Consider the following 24,519-nt stretch of genomic DNA (forward strand, 5'->3'; position numbering starts at 1 on the left):
TATTGGACTTTTTTAATAAAAAAAAAAATGACAACAGGAAGCACCACCATATTAGTTGTTATCCTGAACTGAGATTCATACTGTTATATCAGTATGTTCTATCATTTTCGAGGCGACAATTTTATATTTCAGTCCAAGTGAAGGTAATTTGAAAGCGGCTAAAATGGCTGAATCTCCTGTTGACACTTTTGCAAAAACGTTTACCACCATAAATAAAGATATAGAAATATGCCAGTATAATGGTACTTTAATAAAACATTATTACCAAACACTGGGCTGGTGCTCACAACCTTTGATTTAATAACATGTTCCGTATTGTGTTGTAGACGGAAATGTGATGTTTTTCTACATAAATATCCATCCATTAATGAGTTACTCCATAAGCAAACAGGAAATCAATCACTTTAGACAATATTTCAGCATCTTTATTGGTACACAGCTTGTAAGTGACATCACCATAACTACATTTTGCACTGAACAACCTGGTCCTCGATATGCCCGTTTTTTGATGGCAGCCAGAATAGCCAACAGTTAGTAGATTTGCTAACGCCCAGATGGAAAATTAAAAGTCATAAATAAGGAAACAGAGAACATCAGCAAATTGTTGCCCTCATGGCACTAGTATATTTCTCAAGTTTTTTTAGACAACAATGTGTTGTAAAATGTTACCCAATGTTATGGCGTATACCCTGCTCATTGCGTTTACTGTGGGCAACATTGTGGGTGGCAGACCCTAAGGTAGGATGTGTCCTAGTAGAACATTACCCATGGTTGACTTTAAGTGTTCAATGTGTTTGATGACGCCTTATGGCACCTTGTATGTTGACATCTTGCTGTTTCTGGTACCACATTACATTTTTTTAATTGCTGAATGTCGGTCGGATTTTTATGCTCATGACCTTCATTGAATACCAGGATCTCTTCCAGTTCATCCATACGACACCATCATCTGTGCCATGTTTTGCCATATCATATGTGTAATGTCCTCCCCAGTAATATCTGCCATTAGGATTGGCAGAATGGCATCTATTATACCACCAACCACCTCCATCTTCTTTGGCGCACTGTTTGTTTGGATCTGCGTGTAACCTAGAAATAAAACATACTTTGAATGAGTGAGAAAACATGAACATGATCAATTATCTAACAGCATAGTCAGGATTCCCAGAAAGGGGACTCTGTCTTGTGGATCTGAGGGTCTTGAGGCAACATATGAATAGCATGGGGGGGGGCTTAGCATTATAGCCTTGCAGCACTGGGGTCCTGGGTTCATATCCCATGGACAACATCTTCATGGAGTTTGTATGTTCTCCCTGTGTTTGTGTTTGTGTGGGTTTCCTTCTGTTTCTTCCCACACTCCAAAGACATACTGATAGGGAATTTAGATTGTGAGCCCCAATGGGGACAGTGATGATGCCTGTACAGCGCTATGGAATATGATGGTGCTATACAAGTAAGCATAATAAATAATAACCCACATTGTAATTAGATTCATTAGTCACAATATAATTTATCATCTAAGGCTGTGTGCCCACGTAGCATTTTTCAAGCGTATATGCTGCGGAATTTCCGCAGCGTAAACGCTTGAAAAATGCATGTATATCCGCACCCCATGGTCCCCAATGGGATTCCGCAAGTTCTATGCACATGCTGCGGATTTTTCCGCAGCGTTTATGCCGCGTTCAAAAATCCGCAGCATGTCATTTAATTTTGCGTTTCCGCAAGCGGAATTGCCTTTGTCCAATGCATAAAAAACGCAAGGCAATTCCGCATGTGGAAAACGCGTGATAAACGCGCGAAAAATGCGCGATAAACGTGTGCGGAATTCCGCATGCGTTTTTCCGGGAGAGGACTTGCATTTATGCAGCAGAAATTTTCTGCTTCATAAATGCAACGTGGGCACATAGCCTAAGGCACTGCATGTATATGAAGAATATGAGTTTGTGTAAAAACTCAAATTAGCAGTTATTAGCCATCTCAGAACTTATAGAAGAGCCGAGCGAAGCTATAGCTTGTGGCACTGGAGGACATTCTGTTAGGACATGAATAGTTACAGAGTAAGCCCCATACATACCAGCCATCATTGTCTCTGTCATGAGTACTGAAGAACATGCCATTGTGTATAGTCATGGTTCTGTTTTCTCCTCTCAGTTCTGAAGCACCTTCTATGAGAGCATTTCCGGCATTACCCTGGTAGCCACTGACGGAGAGCTGATATTTATTTGCCTCATTTTGCACGGTGAAACTAGTATACTTGGCTGAAACTTTGTTGCCATCCCAGTCTTCCATTTCAATCAAAGATTCTGTGGGTCCAAGGTGAGTAAGTTGGCTAATCCTCTCATTGCCCAGCCAGTATTCACCTGAAGAAAGTCAGACATTGTTAACTTTCTGATTACAGAACTGCATGGAGCACCTTCAAATATTCCGATACCATTCACTGCAATTGAATGTATACCTTCGCATTTTTTATGGAACCAATGTGACCCTGCAAAACACTCAGCAGAATGTAGACTATTCTTTATGGCAGCCTGTATTCCTTCTATAGTGCAGTACACATAGGCTGTCATAAAACAGCTTGTATTCTGCTAATAGGAATTGGAGTCACCCAACAGCTTTGACTTTGCTCCCATAAAATATAAGAACTATGGAAAATTAATGATATAAAATACTCTAATTTGTAAATTTAATTATACTTGAGATTGATTTATGGTTTTGTTAAATGGTAACTAAACTTCAAAAGTATTTTGGTATGTTATGGCCACTATTCAATATTGTGTTCATGTGTGAGGGGTCTCAAGACCCAGAACATCCACTGATAAAACCAAGTGTTCAGTTTATGCTCATGAGCAGAGCAATGTACAGGCTTAATGGAAAGTCTCAAGGCTTTGAGACACGAACCCAAACCCCATCAATCAACAGCACTTAACAGAGTCTATAATATTTAAAAAAAAAACTCTTAAACCTTTAGTTACCCTTTATATAACCAATAAAAAAGGTTATTAGTAATTAAAAGTGTAATCAAAAGGGTCCTGACTAGAAAATCAATTTGCAGGACTATGGGCCTTTGTACAGGTCAGTAATCTGTGACCACTGCTTGGAAACCCTGCAAATCTCCTTACCTCCCACCGATCCAAACTCCTCTTTAGATTAGCAAGACTGGCATGATGTCATCATTGCGGGATGACACACACATGACATTGCGCCAGCCCGGCCAATCAAAGAGCGGGAGGTAAGGAGATTGGCAGCTCTCCCCTTCACCTGTCACAGATTACTGCCCTGGCTGACAGATCAGAGTCCTGCGAAATTACTCTCCCATCTCTAGCTCTCCTGATTATACTGAAAATGAAAGATCCCGTATATTAATGAAGAAGCGGCCAAAGATTTACTTTCCATTGGAACAATTAGAACAATTGGAACTTGCTGGCCACAAACTAATGACATGTCGTATTCTCTATTGTGAGACATGACAATAGTGTGACGCACAACAATAGCCCATATAACAGATGTAACTGAGTTGTACCTGGGGCGTCACAGATTCCTTTTCCTCCATCGAAAGCAATATTTCCAAATCCATTCTTATAGCCATCCCATGTTCTTCCAAAGTTAACACTGCCATCTTGTCTGTTCTGGATTAATGTCCATCCTTAAATATGTCATCATTGTGTTAATTTCTGCATTATATGAGCCATGTCTATACAACATTCAAGCTACTAGCTTATATATAAATGTTTAACTAATATATACATGAAACAACTGTTGATATGTATATTCACACATAGTTTTCTATGATTTGCCATGATTTTGTGGTTGTAATGAATTTTTTTTGTGGGTACCATAACATTACAACAATTTGCGGTAACATTGTGTGCGATTTTTGCTACACAGCTCTTAGCCGGACATGAAGAACCACAGCACGATGCATTGTGTGACCAAACCATCATTGACGTTCTTCAGGGGATGAAATTTACCCTCCAAATCTGATCCCACTGGCATTTACATCTTGATTCTTTCTCAACTCAGAGAAAGTGTCTGGAAATGCCCACTCAGCCAATCAATGGCTACAGCAGGCCACTGATTGACCTTGTGGGTATTTCCAAATATTTTCAGCAAATGTTGTACGGGACCAGGAAGTAGAGACCTCTGGAGAGAAGGTAGTAATGAGATTTGCAGAGGATTGGTGAAAGTAATCATTCTTCTATATATTTTTTAGCACTTTGAGACATTTTAAATTAAGTTCTTTTCCCTGAATCAAACGTACAATCACATAAAAAAGATACTGGAAAATCATACCCAATAGCCCTGTTTCATCAAGACAGGGAATTTTCTCACTACTCTTGTTGAGGGGCGTATAGGAGTCAGGCACTCCTGATTCATTAAGATGCGCATGCCTCTTAATAAGTCAGGAGTGGCTAACCAGTTAGCATGCACCTCCGTGCACAACACCAGAAATCTTACTCCAGTCCATGACTGGAGTTAGATTTCTAGAGAAACACTACAGCTCATCATGAATTAGATGAGCTGTGGCATTGCATCACCGTCTCACCCTGGCTCTGCCCATTTTGGTAGAGCTGGGAAAAACTAGCACGAAAACGCGAAAAGTAGCAACATTTTTGCGGAACTTAGAGTTCTGGCAAAATTGCTTTTATGAATCAGGGCCAATATCTTTTTCAGGACTAGGGAAGTCATTGATTATATCCCTGCTATCTACAGCAATATCATCACCAGAAAGGTCATCAGACTAGATATCAAAGACAGGAGGGAAAATAGGAAAGGGAAAAAAGGGAAAAAATTTATCCAGCACCAATGTATCCATTCCTCCTATCCTTGTTACTTACCCATGATTGCCGGCCTTGAGGCATCCGTGCATCTCGGTTATATACAAGTTGGACATTGCTGTCAGTGTAGCGGTAAGCTGATTTTTCTTCTTTTTTTTAGCAGACTAGATGATTATACTAATTAGCACAATTTACCAATAATTATTGGTAACTGCACTAGTAAAATATTTTGCTGAGAAAGAAGTCGCTGCCCCACTTTTATTAGAAATACAATATAAACCCAGCCACTTTGGCTCTTTTTTTCAAGAAACTCCACGTACAAGGTGTCCCTTGATTGTCGAAAGCTTTCCTGACCAGTTACAGAGGTAACTGTATTATTGGCATACTTACCGCCATCCTGTGTGGCCATGTCACAGAAAACTTTGTATGGTCTGAAGAATCCATCTGGCTGTATGAGATACATCTCTGACGACTCGGCGCCTTTCCTGTAGATATCTTCGCACTCTGCATTTATACATAAAATAAATCAATCATTTTCTAGTAAAGTGCAAGGAAATGGAAATAAATCAGGAATGTGTAAAATACATGTAGACCTTCGTAAAGTAACCGCACTATTCTAGCAGTTGTGCTTCGGCACTTTCTTCTGCTTATCTTAATTATTGCATATTGTTTCCACAGCTGGATAGAAATGTGAGAAGCCATAGGCAGTACCTTTGCCAGATACCACTGGAATGTTACAAGTGGTAACACATGGAGATCTGCAGTTCTCCACCTGGGAGGAAATTGTGGCTTCCAACTTCTGGATTTTGGATCTTAGATTCTCTAACACTTGGCGGAGGATGCGGATGTTGGATGGAATATTGGTGTCCACATTTTCCTTGATGTAAACGTACTGTTCTTCCAGATCTACATCGTATTCATTAATAACATTGTCGTTTTCTAAAAAAAAGGAAATATGTCACATTTAAATGATGTACTGTTCATGGATTTACAAAACCAATTAAAGGTTTATTTATATTTTACGTTACATATTCCATTCACGTCAGTAGCACTTCTGGATGCCATAAAAAATTACCACTGAGGCCAAATGCACTGAAAATATTCATACTAAGATTTAAATTTACCCAGAGAAATGCTCTATGTATTGATTTTCTTTCTATTAGAAAACTAGAGCAAGAGACACGACAGGCTAATACAATTTGTTTCCTAAGGGTGAGTTCACACAACAGATTTTTGTTTCGAGTGGTGTCAGTGGAAAAAAACTGACCTTACACAGAAAGCACTTGGAGTTTAGGACCAATGTCATTCAATAAGGCTATTTAGATTAAAATTGTTTTTTCACTCCAACCGAATGTCCATGTGAAAAAACGTGTAGCATGCACTAGTCTTTTCTGTATTTTGGATGGGACTAGCCCATTCAAGTCTATGGGTGCACACAAAAATCAATTAATCATATAGCATCTGTTTTTTACAATACTTGAAATAGAAAACTGTTTTGGTCTCTTAAATTTTATTCATTGATGATGATTAAAAACGGATGCCATATGGATGACAATGCAGATGAAAAACGTCTGTTCTGGATAAAGATTGGATGATTTTTTGCATGGACATCTGAACGTGGCTTTTGAAAGATATTGCTATTTTCAAATTAAAATATTTAATAGCATTGATTATTCAATCATTGCTTACACATTCTCCTGGTATCTGGCACATTAACTATATGCTGAGACATTATAGAAAATGTACCTTTGTTGAGTTCCTGTCGTTCTTTGACTTTTTCTCCAAGGAGAGAGGCATACTTGAATATATTGGTTGATGAATGAGACAGTGACTCCAGCCTGGGACGAATGAGAGCCACAGAGTTTTTGACATTCCTCTCTTGTTTTAGAAGACCAGTACGCAGTTCACAACCAGTGGGACATAACACTCCCTGGAAGAGTGAAAGACGTGAATGGTTTTGTATCAGCGAAAATTAGAAATTCACTCTGAAAATTACTAATCTCATTAAACAGATACTCAAGTAATAGCATTTCACCATCTAAAATCTATTAATTATTGGTCAGACTGTTCCTAATCAATACAACCCACTATCAAAAAATACAAGATTCTTAGGGTTAGGCATGTTTTAAAACTATCCTCAGAACCCACCCTATCCTACCAAAACATTTTAATTTCCTATACTGTATACTCTTCTTATTCTTCTTTATATACATTAAGTTGCCATAATAGGACACCCCAAGTCCATATATAACCCACTTTTGGTTTCTTATCTCTTAATTTTTCTTGCCTTATATATCCATAATAAAATGCTCTTACCAACTCGTCCTGTAGATGTTTACAGCCTCCACTGTCAGGAAACACTACGGGTTCTTTCTTCTGTCCTTTGGCTGGAGCTTTGGTTGGACGTGCTCTGTAGCCACCTCCACTGACTGGTGGTGGAGGAGGTCGCCTGGTTGGGGCTAGTCTTTGTCCTGGAGCGAGTGGCCTGTGTCCTCTTGCATCAACTGAGTCTGAGGTCTGGAATAATATTCAATAAATCAGCATACAGTTTAAAAAAAAAATCAATGCATGTACATTAATGTCATACGTGCATTGTAACAAAACATTACTATTTTTTTGATTGCATTTCTAATAAAGCATTATAATCTTTTTTTTTTTTCACACCTGGGAGTGCCACATTCCTTTTTCTCTTTATCTTGCTATTATTATTAAGCCAGATCAAATTCATACTATTCCATGGTGTTAAGTGGCTAAAGTGTTAAGCAACGTTTATTCTCTATCAACTTGAATAGGATATATATATATATATATATATATATATATATATATATATATATGTGTATAGCACACCGTTCTACATACATCTTACAGTAATGCTTCTTTAAAAATGAATGTGATGCTCATGTTGCATGTAATAAATGGAAAGATATGATCTAACAGTGATATATTAATTATTACCTTTTCTCCTGCAACATCCTACAAGAGACAGAAAAACAAGAGTTAAAATGATTACATATCCTAAATGCAATCACAATTCCAAAAATAATTACACAAATGGAATGAAATCAACAAAAATATTATAAGGAACAATTAGAAAATTGTCACAATGATATAATTACCCCTTCTTCATCATCATAATCGCTGGCGCACCACACTGCAGTGGTGCAGAGGACTAGTAACACGACCACCCGGAATAATTTAGCCATGCTTTGCTGTGATAGCCTCTCTGCAGGTAATCCTCTCTTTAAATAGCCTCCAGGTAATGACACGTGACCCCTGAGTTTGCTCTGATAGGGTCACTAGTTTACACAGACACAGTCGTGTTAATAGGTAAGCAATCCTATCATTTATGGGAACTATGAGCTGGGTCGTGTAGGTGGACTCACTGGTGTTAGTGGAGTTGAAATCTTGCAAAACTCCTACTCTAATATTTGGTCAGATTGAGAAACCCTAGTTTTTCATTTTATCCAAGACCTTATTTTTTGTTACTGGAAAGAAGAAAAAACAAATTCTTAGTGGGTAAACTTTGTAGCGTCCCTTTGCATGGAGAGAAAACATTAGTAAAAAATATATAAATTATATTCTATAATATTATATATATATAAATTATATTATATTATATATATATAAATTATATTATATATATATATATATATATATAAATTATATATTTATATAAATTATATTATATATAAATAAATTATATTATATTTCTAAATTATATTATATATATATAAATTATATTATATATATATATAAATTATATTATATTATATTATATATAAATTATATTATATATATATATTATATATTATATTATAATATATATTATATACATACACATTTTTGCAAACACTTGATCTCGAACTGAAAATCATCATCCAGTAGGTACAATTCTCATAGCAAGTTCCCAAACCATCAGGTTGTAAAATGAAAGTCAAAAACTATGGCAAAGTATAAAACAATAAAAAACTAGAGTCCAAAGATTTAGGCAATCATACAGCGCACTATAAATGTTAACATGATTATTATAAGGCTTAGAATTTCCTAACATTTATGTGCAAATTGCCTCTTCAGAGAAAAAAAGGACTTGTACTCTATAGCGCCACCAATTGAAACAGCAATCCTACAAGTTACAATCGACCCATTAACGAGTCGTGCAATATGATTTAGGATAATAGCCAAATCAGAATCTCAATTTGCAGACACGGTGTTTCGGGCTGTTGGCCCTCATCAGTGCAAAGTATGAGAACTGATTTGGCTAGATGAGAGGCTCTGGACTGAGGTCTAAGGGGTAATGTTTCTCCTTGTGGAGAGTGACACACCGGTTCTGGCACATCAAGGTAAGGAGGCTTATTCGCCGTGCAATGCTCCTCTTGGAAATTTAATATGCAAATTGCCTCTTCAGAGAAAATGAAGACTTGAACGCTATAGCGCCACCTATTGGAAGCAGCAATCCTACAAGTCACAATCAACCTTTTAAAGAGTCGTGCAATATGACTTAGGATAAAAGCTAAATCAGAATCTCAATTTGCAAACACGGTGTTTCGGGCTATTGGCCCTCGTCATGGGCAGCCATAGTGATCATCTTACTGATGAAGAAACTTGATAATTTACTTTTATGCAATATGATTAAACAGACTTCATACATTAATATATTACGAGACCTACTGCCTTTGTCCGATGACTATGAATCTATCAAATATATGGAACAGAATGTATCATCCGGAAAAAGCATGACATTGTGTGAAAACTCAACAAACTGGGGTGTCAGAGGACTTGGTAAGTGTAATAACAGACTACAAACTGGCACTACGTCAGCATTCACTGTTATCTAATATACCGCAAGTTCTATACATGTACAGTACAGACCAAAAGTTTAGACACACATTCTCATTTAAAGATTTTTCTGTATTTTCATGACTTTGAAAATTGTACATTCACACTGAAGGCATCAAAACTATGAATTAACACATGTGGAATTATATACTTAACAAAAAAGTGTGAAACAACTGAAAATATGTCTTATATTCTAGGTTCTTCAAAGTAGCCACCTTTTGCTTTGATGACTGCTTTGCACACTCTTGGCACTCTCTTGATGAGCTTCAAGAGGTAGTCACCGGAAATGGTTTTCACTTCACAGGTGTGCCCTGTCAGGTTTAATAAGTGGAATTTCTTGCCTTATAAATGGGGTTGGGACCATCAGTTGTGTTGTGCAGAAGTCAGGTGGATACACAGCTGATAGTCCTACCGAATAGACTGTTAGAATTTGTATTATGGCAAGAAAAAAGCAGCTAAGTAAAGAAAAACGAGTGGCCATCATTACTTTAAGAAATGAAGGTCAGTCAGTCCGAAAAATTGGGCAAACTTTGAAAGTGTCCCCAAGTGCAGTTGCAAAAACCATCAAGCGCTACAAAGAAACTGGCTCACATGAGGACCGCCCCAGGAAAGGAAGACCAAGAGTCACCTCTGCTTCTGAGGATAAGTTTATCCCAGTCAGCAGCCTCAGAAATCGCAGGTTAACAGCAGCTCAGATTAGAGACCAGGTCAATGCCACACAGAGTTCTAGCAGCAGACACATCTCTACAACAACTGTTAAGAGGAGGCTTTGTGCAGAAGGCCTTCATGGTAACATAGCTGCTAGGAAACCACTGCTAAACCGGCAACAAGCAGAAGAGACTTGTTTGGGCTAAAGAACACAAGGAATGGACATTAGACCAGTGGAAATCTGTGCTTTGGTCTGATGAGTCCAAATTTGAGATCTTTGGTTCCAACCACCATGTCTTTGTGAGACGCAGAAAAGGTGAACGGATGGACTCTACATGCCTGGTTCCCACCGTGAAGCATAGAGGAGGAGAGGAGGTGTGATGGTGTGGGGGTGCTTTGCTGGTGACACTGTTGGGGATTTATTCAAAATTGAAGGCATACTGAACCAGCATGGCTACCACAGCATCTTGCAGCGGCATGCTATTCCATCCGGTTTGCGTTTAGTTGGACCATCATTTATTTTTCAACAGGACAATGACCCCAAACACACATCCAGGCTGTGTAAGGGCTATTTGACCAAGAAGGAGAGTGATGGGGTGCTACGCCAGATGACCTGGCCTCCACAATCACCAGACCTGAACCCAATCGAGATGGTTTGGGGTGAGCTGGACCGCAGAGTGAAGGCAAAGGGGCCAACAAGTGCTAAGCATCTCTGGGAACTCCTTCAAGATTGTTGGAAGACCATTTCCGGTGACTACCTCTTGAAGCTCATCAAGAGAATGGCAAGAGTGTGCAAAACAGTCATCAAAGCAAAAGGTGGCTACTTTGAAGAACCAAGAATATAAGACATATTTTCAGTTGTTTCACACTTTTTTGCTAAGTATATAATTCCACATGTGTTAATTCATAGTTTTGATGCCTTCAGTGTGAATGTACAATTTTCAAAGTCATGAAAATACAGAAATATCTTTAAATGAGAAGGTGTGTCCAAACTTTTGGTCTGTACTATATGTACCTACTCGTAAATAGCTTTTTGGTTTATATTTTGTTAGGAGCCTTTTTTTAATTGCACTTTTTTTAACCAATTATTAAAGATAAGAAATTTGCTATCCTGAACCAGTGTTGCATCAGTCTATATTTCCACATATTTGCACAATGTAAAGATGTTGATTTACACACTGATTGCTGTTCATTTTCAACTAAATCAGTGGATCTGGCGACACTTACACTATCTAGTGTGTATGGTCAGACATAAAGGGAATCTGTCTGCAGGTTTTTGCTATGTAATATGAGGACAGCATGAGGTTGGGGTGAAAACACAGATTTCAACGATGAGTCACATGTCAGGCTGTATCTGTTGTTTACTTACACTGAAGGTTTTATCACCTGCTGCTTATCATTGTCTATCAATCAATCACATCCTATACATAATCTAGAAGAAGGCTGAAGAAGAAGGCTAGACGAAACGTGCGTCGGGCGGTTGCACAGAACGCTTTATCAAGGTATTAACTCTTTTGATATTCACTCTCTTATTCATTCTTATTCAATTTATTCACATAGTTATTGGAAAACTGTGTGTAGAATTGTTTTTGATTGACAGTTATTTATTACTGTTTAAACATGTCAGTCTATAATTACCTATTCCTGTATTACACAGGTGTCTCAACACAGTTGTCCCTATATACACATAACATGTGATTCAGATACAAATTAGGTTTGTTCTTATTCTATAGGCTACTTTTGGCAACAAAACTGTTTTACTATTGAACAACCTATTAGTGTTAGAACCCTCCTGCCTTTATATTCCAGCTCCGCCCTTCTGGCTGTGCTGGACTTCAGTGTTGTTGACCGTTTTTCTAGCCAGGTGCTTCGGTGCCTATCTGTCAGTTTGCTTGGTCCTTCTGGGACCTCTAGTGCCTTTTTGTCTGTTTGTCTTTTTGTGTTCCGCAACAACTTCTCTGTTTAGGAGGTGTCACATTTTTGTTCCAGTCCTTAGTTCTTTTAGGGACCCCTCCCCTTATGCTATAGGTCTTCGTTCAGACTAGCCGAGGACTAAGGCGGGTCTGTTCGCTAGTAACAGGCAGCCCGCTACATTGTAGGGATTCAGCTTAGTCTTACTGTAGGGAAAGCTTTCCCGTATCTTTCCTTAGTACATATTGCAGATCATAACAGTAAGTCCAGCCCAAAAAAAAAAAAACTAAAAGGATAGAAATTCGGGGATCAGTATGGCTTCCGTCCAAGTTTTGGCTCAACGCTTGCAAGGATTGTCTCTGGAGGTGGCTGAGCTCCAGCAACACGTGAGTAGCTGTTCTGGAGCGCATTTTGTCGAACCCAAGGTAGGACTGCCTGATGTTTTTTTATGGTAAATAGCAAGATTTTTTTTCCTTTAAAAATGCTTGTTTGTTATATTTTCGTTTGAGACCAAGGTCCTCTGGGAATGAATCACAGCGCATTGGTTTTATTATGTCACTTTTGCGCAAAGAACCACAGGGATGGGCCTTTTCTCTCCAACCTAATGATCCATGCTTACGGTCTGTAGAAGATTTTTTTCGGCTATGGGTCCATTATATGACGATCCTGATCGAATCTCATCTGCTGAGGCAGAGCTCAGGCGTTTGAATCTTGGGTCAGGTGATGTTGAAAATTATTGCACACACTTTAGAAGATGGGCTTCAGAAGTCAAATGGAATGATCCTTCTCTGAAATGTCTATTTCTTGCTGGTCTGAGTGAAAGGGTTAAGGATTTGCTAATTGCATTCCTCGCACCTGAGACTCTGCAGGATGCCATACAATTAGCTGTTTGTGTGGACAGGAGGCTGAGATTTAGGCAGAATGAGGTAAAGACTCCTGTAATGCCAGGTCCCAGTCCCCAGAAAATCTGCTCTGATGGTGGAGGACCAATGGAGGTTGGGGCGAAGTCGCTTTCCTCTCAGGAAAGAGACCGGAGGTTCGCTGAGGAATTGTGTCTTTATTGTGGTAAAGCTGACCATTTGATTAAGAATTGTGAGCTTCGTTTAAGTAAAGAAAAAAAAGAGGTAAGGTACGCCCGTATAGCTTGTTTACACTCTGCAGGAGTATTTCTTTTAGAAAGTACTACTTTGCAGGAAAATTTGATTGAATTTCAGGTATTTGTGGATTGTGGTTCAACACTTAATGTGATTGATAAAGGGTTTTTGGAAAAACTTAAATTGAGATCCAAACCTTTGTCACCTAGTTCTGTGATTGCAATTGATAACACTCCCTTAAAATGTCTTACTCACAAGGTTGCTGCATTTCCCCTCACTATCAATGGAGTTCACCAAGAAATTTTGGACTTGGTTGTATTAGATAATTTACCCTCTCTGGTCGTTCTAGGTTTGCCTTGGTTAAAACTGCACAATCCTTTACTGTACTGGTCTACTAATGTGATTAAGTCTTGGAGTCCGAAGTGCTATGATAAATGTTGTAATGGTCGCATTGTGGCTGTGGAAAAAGGGGAATTACCTGTACCTATTCAAGATTTTCGGAGGTATTTTTCGGAGGAGGAGTCGCAAGTTTTACCTCCTCATAGGGATTATGATTGCGCCATTGAGTTTGTTCCGGGAGCTACTCTTCCCAAGAGTCGCTTGTTTAATCTGACTATCCCTGAAAGAAAGGCCTTGGAGGAGTACATACAGACTAGCCTGGCTGCTGGTCACATTAGACCTTCTAAGTCGCCTGTGGCAGTTGGATTTTTCTTTGTTAAAAACAAAGGACGGGGGTTTACGTCCATGTCTGGATTTTCGTGAAATTAATAAGATTACCATACGCAATTCCTACCCATTGACGTTAATTCGTGACTTGTTTAACCAGTTGGTGGGGGCCAAGTGGTTCTCTAAAATTGATCTCCGGGGGGCATACAATTTGTTACAAGTGAAGGAGGGTGATGAATGGAAAACTGCTTTTAACACTCCGGTAGGTCATTTTGAGAATCTGGTGATACCTTTTGGTCTTACCAATGCACCTGCATCTTTTCAGAACCTTATTATTGACATCCTGAGACCTTTGATTGGTAAGAATGTGGTTGTGTATTTGGATGACATTTTGATTTATTCACCAGATCTAGAGTCCCATTGGCAGAGTGTATGTGAAGTTTTGCAGTTATTGAGTGATAATTCACTCTTTGCTAAGCTGGAGAAATGTGAGTTTGCTGTGCAGAAAATTAGTTTTTTGGGCTACATTGTCTCCGGCGAGGGCTTTGAGATGGACCCGGTGCAGGTTCAGGGTGTGCAGGAATGGCCTAGGCCTATTGGTTTGAAATCTATACAGAGATTTTGGGGTTTTGCCAATTATTACAGGAAATTCATTAAGAATTTTTCTGTAATTGTTAAGCCTCTAACCGATCTCACCAGGAAAGGTGCGAATACGGTCCAGTGGACTACTGAGGCCATTGAATCGTTTGAGTATCTCAAAGAGAGGTTCAGTTCTGCCCCTATCCTTATGCAGCCTGATGAGACCAAGCCTTTTTTGGTCGAGGTCAATGCTTCATCGGTGGGGGTTGGAGCAGTTTTGTCTCAGGAGAACAGGGATGGAGTACATCCTTGTGCCTTCTTTTCGAAAATTTTTTCGAAAACCGAACTGAATTATGATGTTGGAAATCGGGAGTTGCTGGCTATTAAACTCGCGTTTGAACATTGGCGTAATTTTTTGGAAGGCGCTAGATTTCCTATTCAGGCTTTCACAGATCATAAGAATTTGATCTATCTGGATGCTGCCAAGCGCTTGAATGCACGTTAAGCTAGGTGGGCACTTTTTTTTTCTCAGTTTCATTTTTCTGTTACCTATATCCCTGGTACTAAAAATGTTAAAGCCGATGCTTTATCTCGCAGCTTCTCTCCTACGGTCGGTGCCGAGGATGAGGAGAGCATTTTACAGAAAGGACTTGGACTCCATTTTGGAGAATGGGATTCTGAAAGCTCAAGATGATGCTCCATCTAACACTCCCCATGGGAGGTTGTTCGTGCCTAGAGCGTTTAGGAGAGATTTGTTTGTGGAGTGTCATGAGTCTCGGTTGGCAGGTCATCCAGGAATTTCGGAGACTAAGAGACTTATCAGTCGCAGTTTTTGGTGGCCTGGATGGCAGAAGGAAGTCATCAAGTGGGTGCGTCAATGTACGGTGTGTGCTAGGTCAAAGGCTTCACATACTCCTGCTGCGGGGTTGCTTTACCCTCTGGAGGTTCCTAGTGCGCCTTGGACGCATCTCACAATGGATTTTCTTACGGATCTTCCTGTGTCCGAGGGTTTTACTGTCATCTGAGTGGTCGTGGACCATTTTAGTAAGATGTGTCATTTGGTTCCATTCATTAAGTTGCCCTGCACCAAGACACTCGCTAAGGCGTTTGTTAAGGGGATTGTCAAGCTTCATGGCGTTCCCACGGATTTTGTTTCTGATAGAGGACCTCAGTTTGTGGCTCGCTTTTGGCATGGTTTTTGTGACAGGTTGGGAGTCCATTTGTCATTTTCGTCTGGGTATCATCCTGAGTCTAATGGACAGACTGAAAGAAAGAACCAGGATGTTGAACAGTTTTTGCGTTGTTTTGTGGCGGACAATCAAGAGGTGTAGTCTGAGTTTCTGTCTCTCGCAGAATTTGCTCTTAACAATCATACATCCTCCTCTGCTGGGTGTTCTCCTTTTTTTGTTGTACTGGGAGACATCCGTCTTTTGGTTTGTTCTCCAAATTGGAGTCGGCGGTGCCGGAGGAGGAGAATTTTTCCGGTGATTTGGAGAGAGTTTGGACTAATGTATGTTGCAACCTTCAAGAGGCTAACAAGAAGTCCAAGAAGTATTTTGACAGGAAGCGTAAGGAGGTTTTGTTTACTGTGGGTGACATGGTTTGGTTGTCCTCAAAGAACCTGCGGTTGAGGATTCCCTCTAAAAAAAGTGCTTCAGGTTGTTAACCCATCTGTGGTTAGGTTGGATGTCCCTACTTCCTGAAAGATTAATCCTGTGTTTCATGTTTCCTTGTTGAAAAAGGCTGATGTATCAGATAGGGATTCCACTGTCACAGTTCCTCCTGTGGTGGAAGACGGCGAATATGAAATTTCTCTTATCTTGAATTCTAGATGGCGTAGAGGGAGATTACAGTATCTTATCTCCTGGAAGGGTTTCAGTCCCGACGATAACTCTTGGCTAAGGGCGGATGATGTCTCTGCTCCTAGGCTTGTTAGAGCTTTCCACAGGAGGTTTCCGGATAGGCCTGGGCCTGGAGGATCCTCATAAAAGAGGGGGTACTGTTAGAACCCTCCTGTTTGTTTTTTCCATCTTGTGTTTGCGGTCATGTGACCACCTGCCTTTATATTCCAGCTCCGCCCTTCTGGCTGTGCTGGACTTCAGTGTTGTTGACTGTTTTTCTAGCCAGGTGCTTCGGTGCCTATCTGTCAGTTTGCTTGGTCTTTCTGGGACCTCTAGTACCTCTTTGTCTGTTTGTCTTTTTGTGTTCTGCAACAACTTCTCTGTTTAGGAGGTGTCCCATTTTTGTTTCAGTCCTTAGTTCTTTTAGGGACCCCTCCCCTTATGCTATAGGTCTTCGTTCACACTAGCCGAGGACTAAGGTGGGTCTGTTCGCTAGTAACAGGCAGCCCGCTACATTGTAGGGATTCAGCTTAGTCTTACTGTAGGGACAGCTTTCCCCTATCTTTCCTTAGTACATATTGCAGATCATAACAATTAGGGTATGTCCTCTTTACATCTTTCATATCATAAAGGGTTTTGATTAAATATTTTCTTATCAATTGTCTGTGCATGCAAATTAATTTGTTGCCCGCTCTTTTTTGTGAAGCACTGTATTTCATTGTTTTTAATTTTTTGACATAATAAAAATTTATTTTTATGGTTGAATAATATACTCGTACAAATTCCTTTCAGTAAATGCACTCAATCCTTGGTCGGGGCTCCTTTTGCATCAATTACTGCATCAATGTGGCATGGCATGGAGGCAATCAGCTTGTGGCACTGCTGAGGTGTTACGGAAGACCAGGTTGCTTTGATAGCAGCCTTCAGCTCGTCTGCATTGTTGGGTCTGGTGTCTCTCATCTTCCTCTTGACAATACCCCATAGATTCTCTATAGGGTTAAGGTCAGGCGAGTTTTCTGGCTAATCAAGCACAGTGATATTGTTGTTTTTAAACCAGGTATTGGTACTTTTGGCAGTGTGGACAGGTGCCAAGTCCTGCTTGAGAATGAAACTTCCATCTCCAAAAAGTTTGTCGGCAGAGGAAAGCATGAAGTGCTCTAAAATTTCCTGGTAGATGGCTGCCCTGACTTTCGTCTTTATAAATCACAGTAGACCTACACCAGCAGATGACATGGCTCCCCAAACCATCACTGATAGTGGAAACTTAACACTAGACCTCAAACAGCTTGGATTCTGTGCCTCTCCACTCTTCCTCCAGACTCTAGGACCTTCATTTCCAAATGAAATGCAAAATTTACTTTCATCTGAAAACAACATCTTGGACCACTGAGCAACAGTCCAGGTCTTTTTCTCCTTGGCCCAGGTAAGACGCTTCTGGCTTTGTTTATTGGTCATGAGTGGCTTGACACAAGGAATGCGAGACTTGTAGCTCATGTCCTGAATACGTCTGTGTGTGATGGCTTTTGAAGCAATAACTCCAGCAGCAGTCCACTCCTTGTGAATCTCGCCCAAAGTTTTGAATGGCTTTTTCTTAACAATTCTTTCAAGGCTGTGGTTATCCCAGTAGCTTGGGCACCTTTTCCTACCGCACTTTTTCCTTCCACTCAACTTTCCATTAATTTGCTTGGATTCAGCACTCTGAACAGCCAGCTTCTTTAGCAATGACCTTTTGTAGCTTATTCTCTTTGTGGAGTGTGTCAATGATTGCCTTCTGGACATCTGTCAAGTCAACAGTCTTCCCCATGATTGTGGAGCCTACTGAAACAGACTAAGGGACATTTTTAATCGCTTAGGAAGCCTTTGCAGGTATTTTTTTGCTAATTATTCTAATTTACTGAGGTAATGACTTTTGTCTTTTAATTGGCTGTAAGCCATAATCATCAACATTAACAGAAATAAACACGTGAAATAGCTCACTCTGTTTGTAATGACTCTATATAATATATGAGTTTCACTTTTTGTATTGAAGAACTGAAATAAATTAGCTTTTTGATGATATTCTAATTTAGTGAGAAGCACCTGTATATTTCTTTTGCTATATCTCTGTATATCATATACTCTATATGTATTATATCCTTCACATGATATGTACTGTATGTATATATGTAATATAATGCAATGACGTCAGATTGCTTGACCCAAAAATCTGCAGTCATTCTGACTCGCCCCCTGGGCCGTGGGACACTCGGATCCGGGCAGTAGGGGAACGATGGGAGTAGTAGTGGCAACCCGGTTCTGTGGCTCAGGGTGGTCAGGCCAGTGGTAGTCCGTTATGCGCTGATGATTATGTCCGACTACGCCACCCGTGGATTGCGGTTATTAGGAACCGCCGCTGCATGCAGACCGCTGGGGCTGATGAGGTGTGCAGCTAGGGTAGTGTGACTCCCCACGGGAAGAGTGTTGCCCCAGGGCAGTATAATGGATGGTGGGAGTGATGGTGGTGAGAGTCCCAGTATCGGTAGTGCTGGAGGCATGAAGGAGCACACAGACAACTGGTTGCAGTCCAGGGCCTTTACTAAAACAGGTAAACTGACCCATAAACAGTCCCGGCTAGGAGGGGACCTGGATGTCTGAGAGCAATGGGGAAATTGGCCCTGGTCAGGGTGAGGGTGTAGGCCTACTGTGCTTTATGTGCTCCTTCTGGCTATCTCCTCCTTATAGGGTAACAGCCCACGTTTCCGAGCTTTCCGTGTACTCTCGCCTGTATGGCCTGCGACGTGGGTTCCTTTCTGCTCCCGGCCTGGTACGGCTTTACTGGTCCCTTCTGTTGTGGCAGAGCCTCCAGGTTTCTTAGGCCAAGGAACATACAGTCCCCTGCGGACTGGTTATCTGCTGTGGGATGTGGAATCCTCCCAGCCTCAGACACCAAAGTCTGGTAAATTAAGTCCTTTATCTGCTAAGACAGGCTCACTTCGCCTCTTGTCTCTGGCTTGTGGCTCTCCTCCTGCCACACTTCCTCTTAGGTGCAATACAACTTTCTGTCCCTGCTCTGCTCCGGGACACGTCTCAGTACTGAGACAGGTCATCCAGTTCTCCCTAACCCTGCCCCCAGCACCAGCTTTTATAGGGGCAGCCTGCTCCCCCTACTGGCCTGAGATAGGAGGTACTACATGCTAATGTTCCCCTAACTAGAGAACCTCCCCCCTGCTCTCAGACACAGCTTTATTACATTTTGTGGCATCCAGGCCAGGGTGACACAATTCTATGTGACTGTAGATTGCCGAATTGTGACAGCGTTCGGTGTGCCTGCTGTCAGGATTCCCCAGAGCAAACAGGCGTTCATGTGGCTGCATGTATGCGATTTACATACTTATGGTCACGTGCCATCTACAGGTACTCAATTTTCAATTGAGAGAAGTAGGGGGAACGTCAGTTGTCACATGACCACAAGTCTGCAAATCGCATGTGAGCAATCATGTGATGACCCCTTGATTCAGAAAGTAGAGTGAAATCCTAACAGAGAGCATATTATACACCTTTAGGACTCAGCATGTAAATGTACAGAATTATAAACACAGGGGCCATCTGTCATTCTAGGGGAGAAAACAGGGAGAAGCTGCAGGGGACTTGACTCTTGAGCTAGTCATCATAGTCGTCAGACTGATACTACATGTACAGTACAGACCAAAAGTTTGGACACACCTTCTCATTTAAAGATTTTTCTGTATTTTCATGACTATGAAAATTGTACATTCACACTGAAGGCATCAAAACTATGAATTAACACATGTGGAATTATATACTTAACAAAAAAGTGTGAAACTACTGAAAATATGTCTTATATTCTAGGTTCTTCAAAGTAGCCACCTTTTGCTTTGATGACTGCTTTTGGTCTGTACGGTATGTTTTATCAGAAATGCGGCAGCATCAGAGTAAAACATACATGACTGCAATAATAGAGCCAATGTCTGATTCCTGCTGAGCGGGGTGTTCGGCAGTAGGAATCTGCCATCAGGTTCCTTATTGTGTGGCAAATAACATTGGAAGCCTCAGCTATTACATGCTGCGATCTCCAGATCACCATGTAATGGCTCACTGTGGAAATAAAAGCCATTCTATCAATTTAATGCAACAATGTAAAAGTTCAGGAAAGCCTAGGCACCAAAACAGCAGGTTCTTGATAAAAACTTGTTCTTTACTCCATGTCAGTTAAAAACATCACAGGAAGACACAGCAGGCAACGTTTCGGCCATAATTGGTGTATTACGAGATTCTGCAGCAGCTGAGGTGTATTATGAGGTTCTGCAGCAGCTAAGGTGTATTGTGTGGTTCTGCAGCAGCTGAGGTGTATTATGAGGTTCTGCAGCAGCTGAGGTGTATTATGAGGTTTTGCAGCAGCTGAGATGTATTATGAGGTTTTGCAGTAGCTGATGTGTATTATGAGGTTCTGCAGTAGCTGAAGCGTGTATTATGAGGTTCTGCAGCAGCTAAGGTGTATTGTGTGGTTCTGCAGCAGCTGAGGTGTATTATGAGGTTCTGCAGTATCTGAAGCATGTATTATGAGGTTCTGCAGCAGCTAAGGTGTATTATGAGGTTCTGCAGTAGCTGATGTGTTTATTATGAGGTTTTGCAGCAGTTGAGGTGTATTATGAGGTTCTGCAGTAGCTGAGGTGTATTATGAGGTTCTGCAGTAGCTGAGGTGTATTATGAGGTTCTGCAGTAGCTGAGGTGTATTATGAGGTTCTGCAGTAGCTGAGGTGTATTATGAGGCTCTGCAGTAGCTGAGGTGTATTATGAGGTTCTGCAGTAGCTGAGGTGTATTATGAGGTTCTGCAGCAGCTGAGGTATTATGAGGTTTTGCAGTAGCTGAGGTGCATTATGAGGTTCTGCATTAGCTGAGGTGTGTAATATGAGGTTCTGCAGCAGCTGAGGTGTATTACAATGTTCTGCAGCAGCTGAGGTGTATTATGAGGTTCTGCAGCAGCTAAGGTGTATTATGAGGTTCTGCAGTAGCTGATGTGTTTATTATAGGTTTTGCAGCAGTTGAGGTGTATTATAAGGTTCTGCAGTAGCTGAGGTGTATTATGAGGTTCTGCAGCAGCTGAGGTGTATTATGAGGTTCTGCAGCAGCTGAGGTGTATTATGAGGCCCTGCAGTAGCTGAGGTGTATTATGAGGTTTTGCAGTAGCTGAGGTGTATTATGAGGTTCTGCAGCAGCTGAGGTGTATTATGAGGTTCTGCAGTAGCTGAGGTGTATTATGAGGTTCTGCAGTAGCTGAAGCGTGTATTATGAGGTTCTGCAGCAGCTGAGGTGTATTATGAGGTTCTGCAGTATCTGAAGCATGTATTATGAGGTTCTGCAGCAGCTAAGGTGTATTATGAGGTTCTGCAGTATCTGATGTGTTTATTATTAGGTTTTGCAGCAGTTGAGGTGTATTATGAGGTTCTGCAGTAGCTGAGGTGTATTATGAGGTTCTGCAGTAGCTGAGGTATGTATTATGAGGCTCTGCAGCAGCTGAGGTGTATTATGAGGCTCTGCAGTAGCTGAGGTGTATTATGAGGTTTTGCAGTCAGTGGCTGAGGTGTATTATGAGGTTCTGCAGCAGCTGAGGTGTATTATGAGGTTCTGCAGTAGCTGAGGTGTATTATGAGGTTCTGCAGTAGCTGAAGCGTGTATTATGAGGTTCTGCAGCAGCTAAGGTGTGTTGTGTGGTTCTGCAGCAGCTGAGGTGTATTATGAGGTTCTGCAGTATCTGAAGCATGTATTATGAGGTTCTGCAGCAGCTAAGGTGTATTATGAGGTTCTGCAGTAGCTGATGTGTTTATTATGAGGTTTTGCAGCAGTTGAGGTGTATTATGAGGTTCTGCAGTAGCTGAGGTGTATTATGAGGTTCTGCATTAGCTGAGGTATGTATTATGAGGCTCTGCAGTAGCTGAGGTGTATTATGAGGTTCTGCAGTAGCTGAGGTGTATTATGAAGTTCTGCAGTAGCTGAAGTGTGTATTATGAGGTTCTGCAGCAGCTGAGGTATTATGAGGTTTTGCAGTAGCTGAGGTGCATTATGAGGTTCTGCATTAGCTGAGTTGTGTAATATGAGGCTCTGCAGCAGCTGAGGTGTATTACAATTTCTGCAGCAGCTGAGGTGTATTATGAGGTTCTGCAGCAGCTAAGGTGCATTATGAGGTTCTGCAGTAGCTGATGTGTTTATTATGAGGTTTTGCAGCAGTTGAGGTGTATTATAAGGTTCTGCAGTAGCTGAGGTGTATTATGAGGTTCTGCAGTAGCTGAGGTGTATTATGAGGTTCTGCAGTAGCTGAGGTATGTATTATGAGGCTCTGCAGTAGCTGAGGTGTATTATGAGGTTCTGCAGTAGCTGAGGTGTATTATGAAGTTCTGCAGTAGCTGAAGTGTGTATTATGAGGTTCTGCAGCAGCTGAGGTGTATTATGAGGTTTTGCAGCAGCTGAGGTGTATTATGAGGTTCTGAAGCAGCTGAGGTATATTATGAAGTTCTGCAGCAGCTGAGATGTTTATTATGTGGTTCTACGGCAGCTGAGGTGTATTACAATGTTCTGCAGCAGCTAAGGTGTATTATGAGGTTCTTCAGTAGCTGAGGTGTATTATGAGGTTCGGCAGCAGCTGAGGTGTAGTATGAGGCTCCGCAGCAGCTGAGGTGTATTATGAAGTTCTGCAGCAGCTGAGATGTATTACTGACACACTGACAGCCAATGAGTGTGCAGTGGGCGGGCAGAGGGTGGGGCTGGACACTGATGCCGGGGGCAGGGCTAGCTTTGGCTGGGGGTTAAGAAATAAGCCCAGTTTGCTGCCTGGTCTGGTGGAGTCACAAGTAAACACAGTGGGTGCAGGGAATGAAGTGAAATTCATGAGGAATAAAAGATAGAAACAAAAACAAAATGTACAGGGGTGTTGTATATTACAATACAGAACAGATTAGCTAAAAAAAAAAAATTTGGATTTTGAGGTCGAACAGTTTTTTGAAGGAAATTTGCTTATCATATCAAACCAGTAAAAAGGTTATATATCTTCCTAGAATAAGTAGTACAAAGGATTGGATGAATTACATGGATTTGTTGTTTGGGTTTAGAATTTGATCTACTACTTAAATCTAGAAACTAAAATCTGTAAAGTGCATGAACTTTAACTTTATAAGCAGCATTTCATTAACTCCTTAACGACACAGCGATTTTCCATTTTTTTCCCTCCCCTTCTTCCAAGAGCCATAACTCTTTCATTTTTCTGTCAATATAGCTGTATAAGGGCTTTTTTTCAGGATAAGTTGTTCTTTTGAATGACCCTGATCATTCTACCACAAAGTGTACTGGAAAATGGGGAAAAAAACAAGTACGGTGAAATTGTAAAAAAAAGTGCAATAACACAATTGCTTTTTTTAGTTTTTTTATATTCAATGTTCATTATATGGAGAAACTGACCTAGCAATATGATTCTCCAGGTCAGTATGAGTGCGCAGATGCCAAACATTTAGAATGTTTTCATTTAAGTGGTGAAAATTTTGGGGGAATTTTGTAGAAAAAAATAGTTTGCTTTTGACGCTATTTTCTACTGCTTGTAATAGTAACATAGTAACATAGTTTTTAAGGTTGAAGGAAGACTAAGTCCATCTAGTTCAACCTATAGCCTAACTTGTTGATCCAGAGGAAGGCAAAAAAAAACATGTGGCAAACACTAAGCTCCACATTGGGGAAAAAAATTCCTTCCCGACTCCATACAACAATCAGACTAGTTCCCTGGATCAACGCCCTATCAAGGAATCTAGTATATATAAGCTGTAATATTATACTTTTCAAGAAAGGCATCCATGCCCTTCTTAAATTTTAACAGTGAATCACTCATTACAACATCATGCGGCAGAGCGTTCCATAGTCTCACTGCTCTTACAGTAAAGAATCCCCGTCTGTGATTATGATTAAACCTTCTTTCCTCCAGACGTAGAAGATGCCCCCTTGTCCCCGTCTCAGGCCTCAGAGTAAAAAGATCAGTAGAAAGGTCTTTGTACTGTCCCCTCATATACTTGTACATAGTAATAAGATCACCCCTAAGCCTTCTTTTTTCCACAGTAAATAACCCCAAGTGTAATAACCTGTCTTGGTATTGCGGACCCCCCAGTCCTCTAATAACCTGGGTCGCT

General features: G+C 40.7%; 1 protein-coding gene across 1 annotated transcript; it reads right to left on the minus strand.

Annotated features, from left to right (window-relative positions):
• Nucleotides 1-403: 403 nt before the first annotated feature.
• Nucleotides 404-8,033, minus strand: FGB (fibrinogen beta chain). Its single transcript, XM_073645186.1, has 9 exons — nucleotides 7,895-8,033; nucleotides 7,734-7,751; nucleotides 7,092-7,292; nucleotides 6,522-6,705; nucleotides 5,487-5,714; nucleotides 5,166-5,279; nucleotides 3,521-3,643; nucleotides 2,075-2,360; nucleotides 404-1,089 (listed from the first exon to the last, which is right to left on the minus strand). The coding sequence occupies exons 1-9, from the start codon at nucleotides 7,979-7,981 to the stop codon at nucleotides 861-863; spliced, it is 1,470 nt and encodes a 489-aa protein (XP_073501287.1). The 5' UTR covers nucleotides 7,982-8,033; the 3' UTR covers nucleotides 404-860.
• Nucleotides 8,034-24,519: the final 16,486 nt, after the last annotated feature.

Source organism: Phyllobates terribilis, unplaced genomic scaffold (assembly GCF_046119375.1).
Source record: "Phyllobates terribilis strain yellow unplaced genomic scaffold, ASM4611937v1 Scaffold_1__5_contigs__length_1240528914, whole genome shotgun sequence".
Taxonomy (NCBI): Eukaryota; Metazoa; Chordata; class Amphibia; order Anura; family Dendrobatidae; genus Phyllobates; species Phyllobates terribilis.

Excerpts from the sequence above, each read along its gene's own strand:
- FGB (XM_073645186.1), bottom strand. The coding sequence starts at position 7,981 with ATGGCTAAATTATTCCGGGTGGTCGTGTTACTAGTCCTCTGCACCACT. Across the intron at positions 6,706-7,091 it reads AACATCTACAGGACGAGTTG|GGAGTGTTATGTCCCACTGG; the intron begins GTAAGAGCATTT and ends TCACTCTTCCAG. Across the intron at positions 3,644-5,165 it reads CATGGCCACACAGGATGGCG|GATGGACATTAATCCAGAAC; the intron begins GTAAGTATGCCA and ends GACATATTTAAG.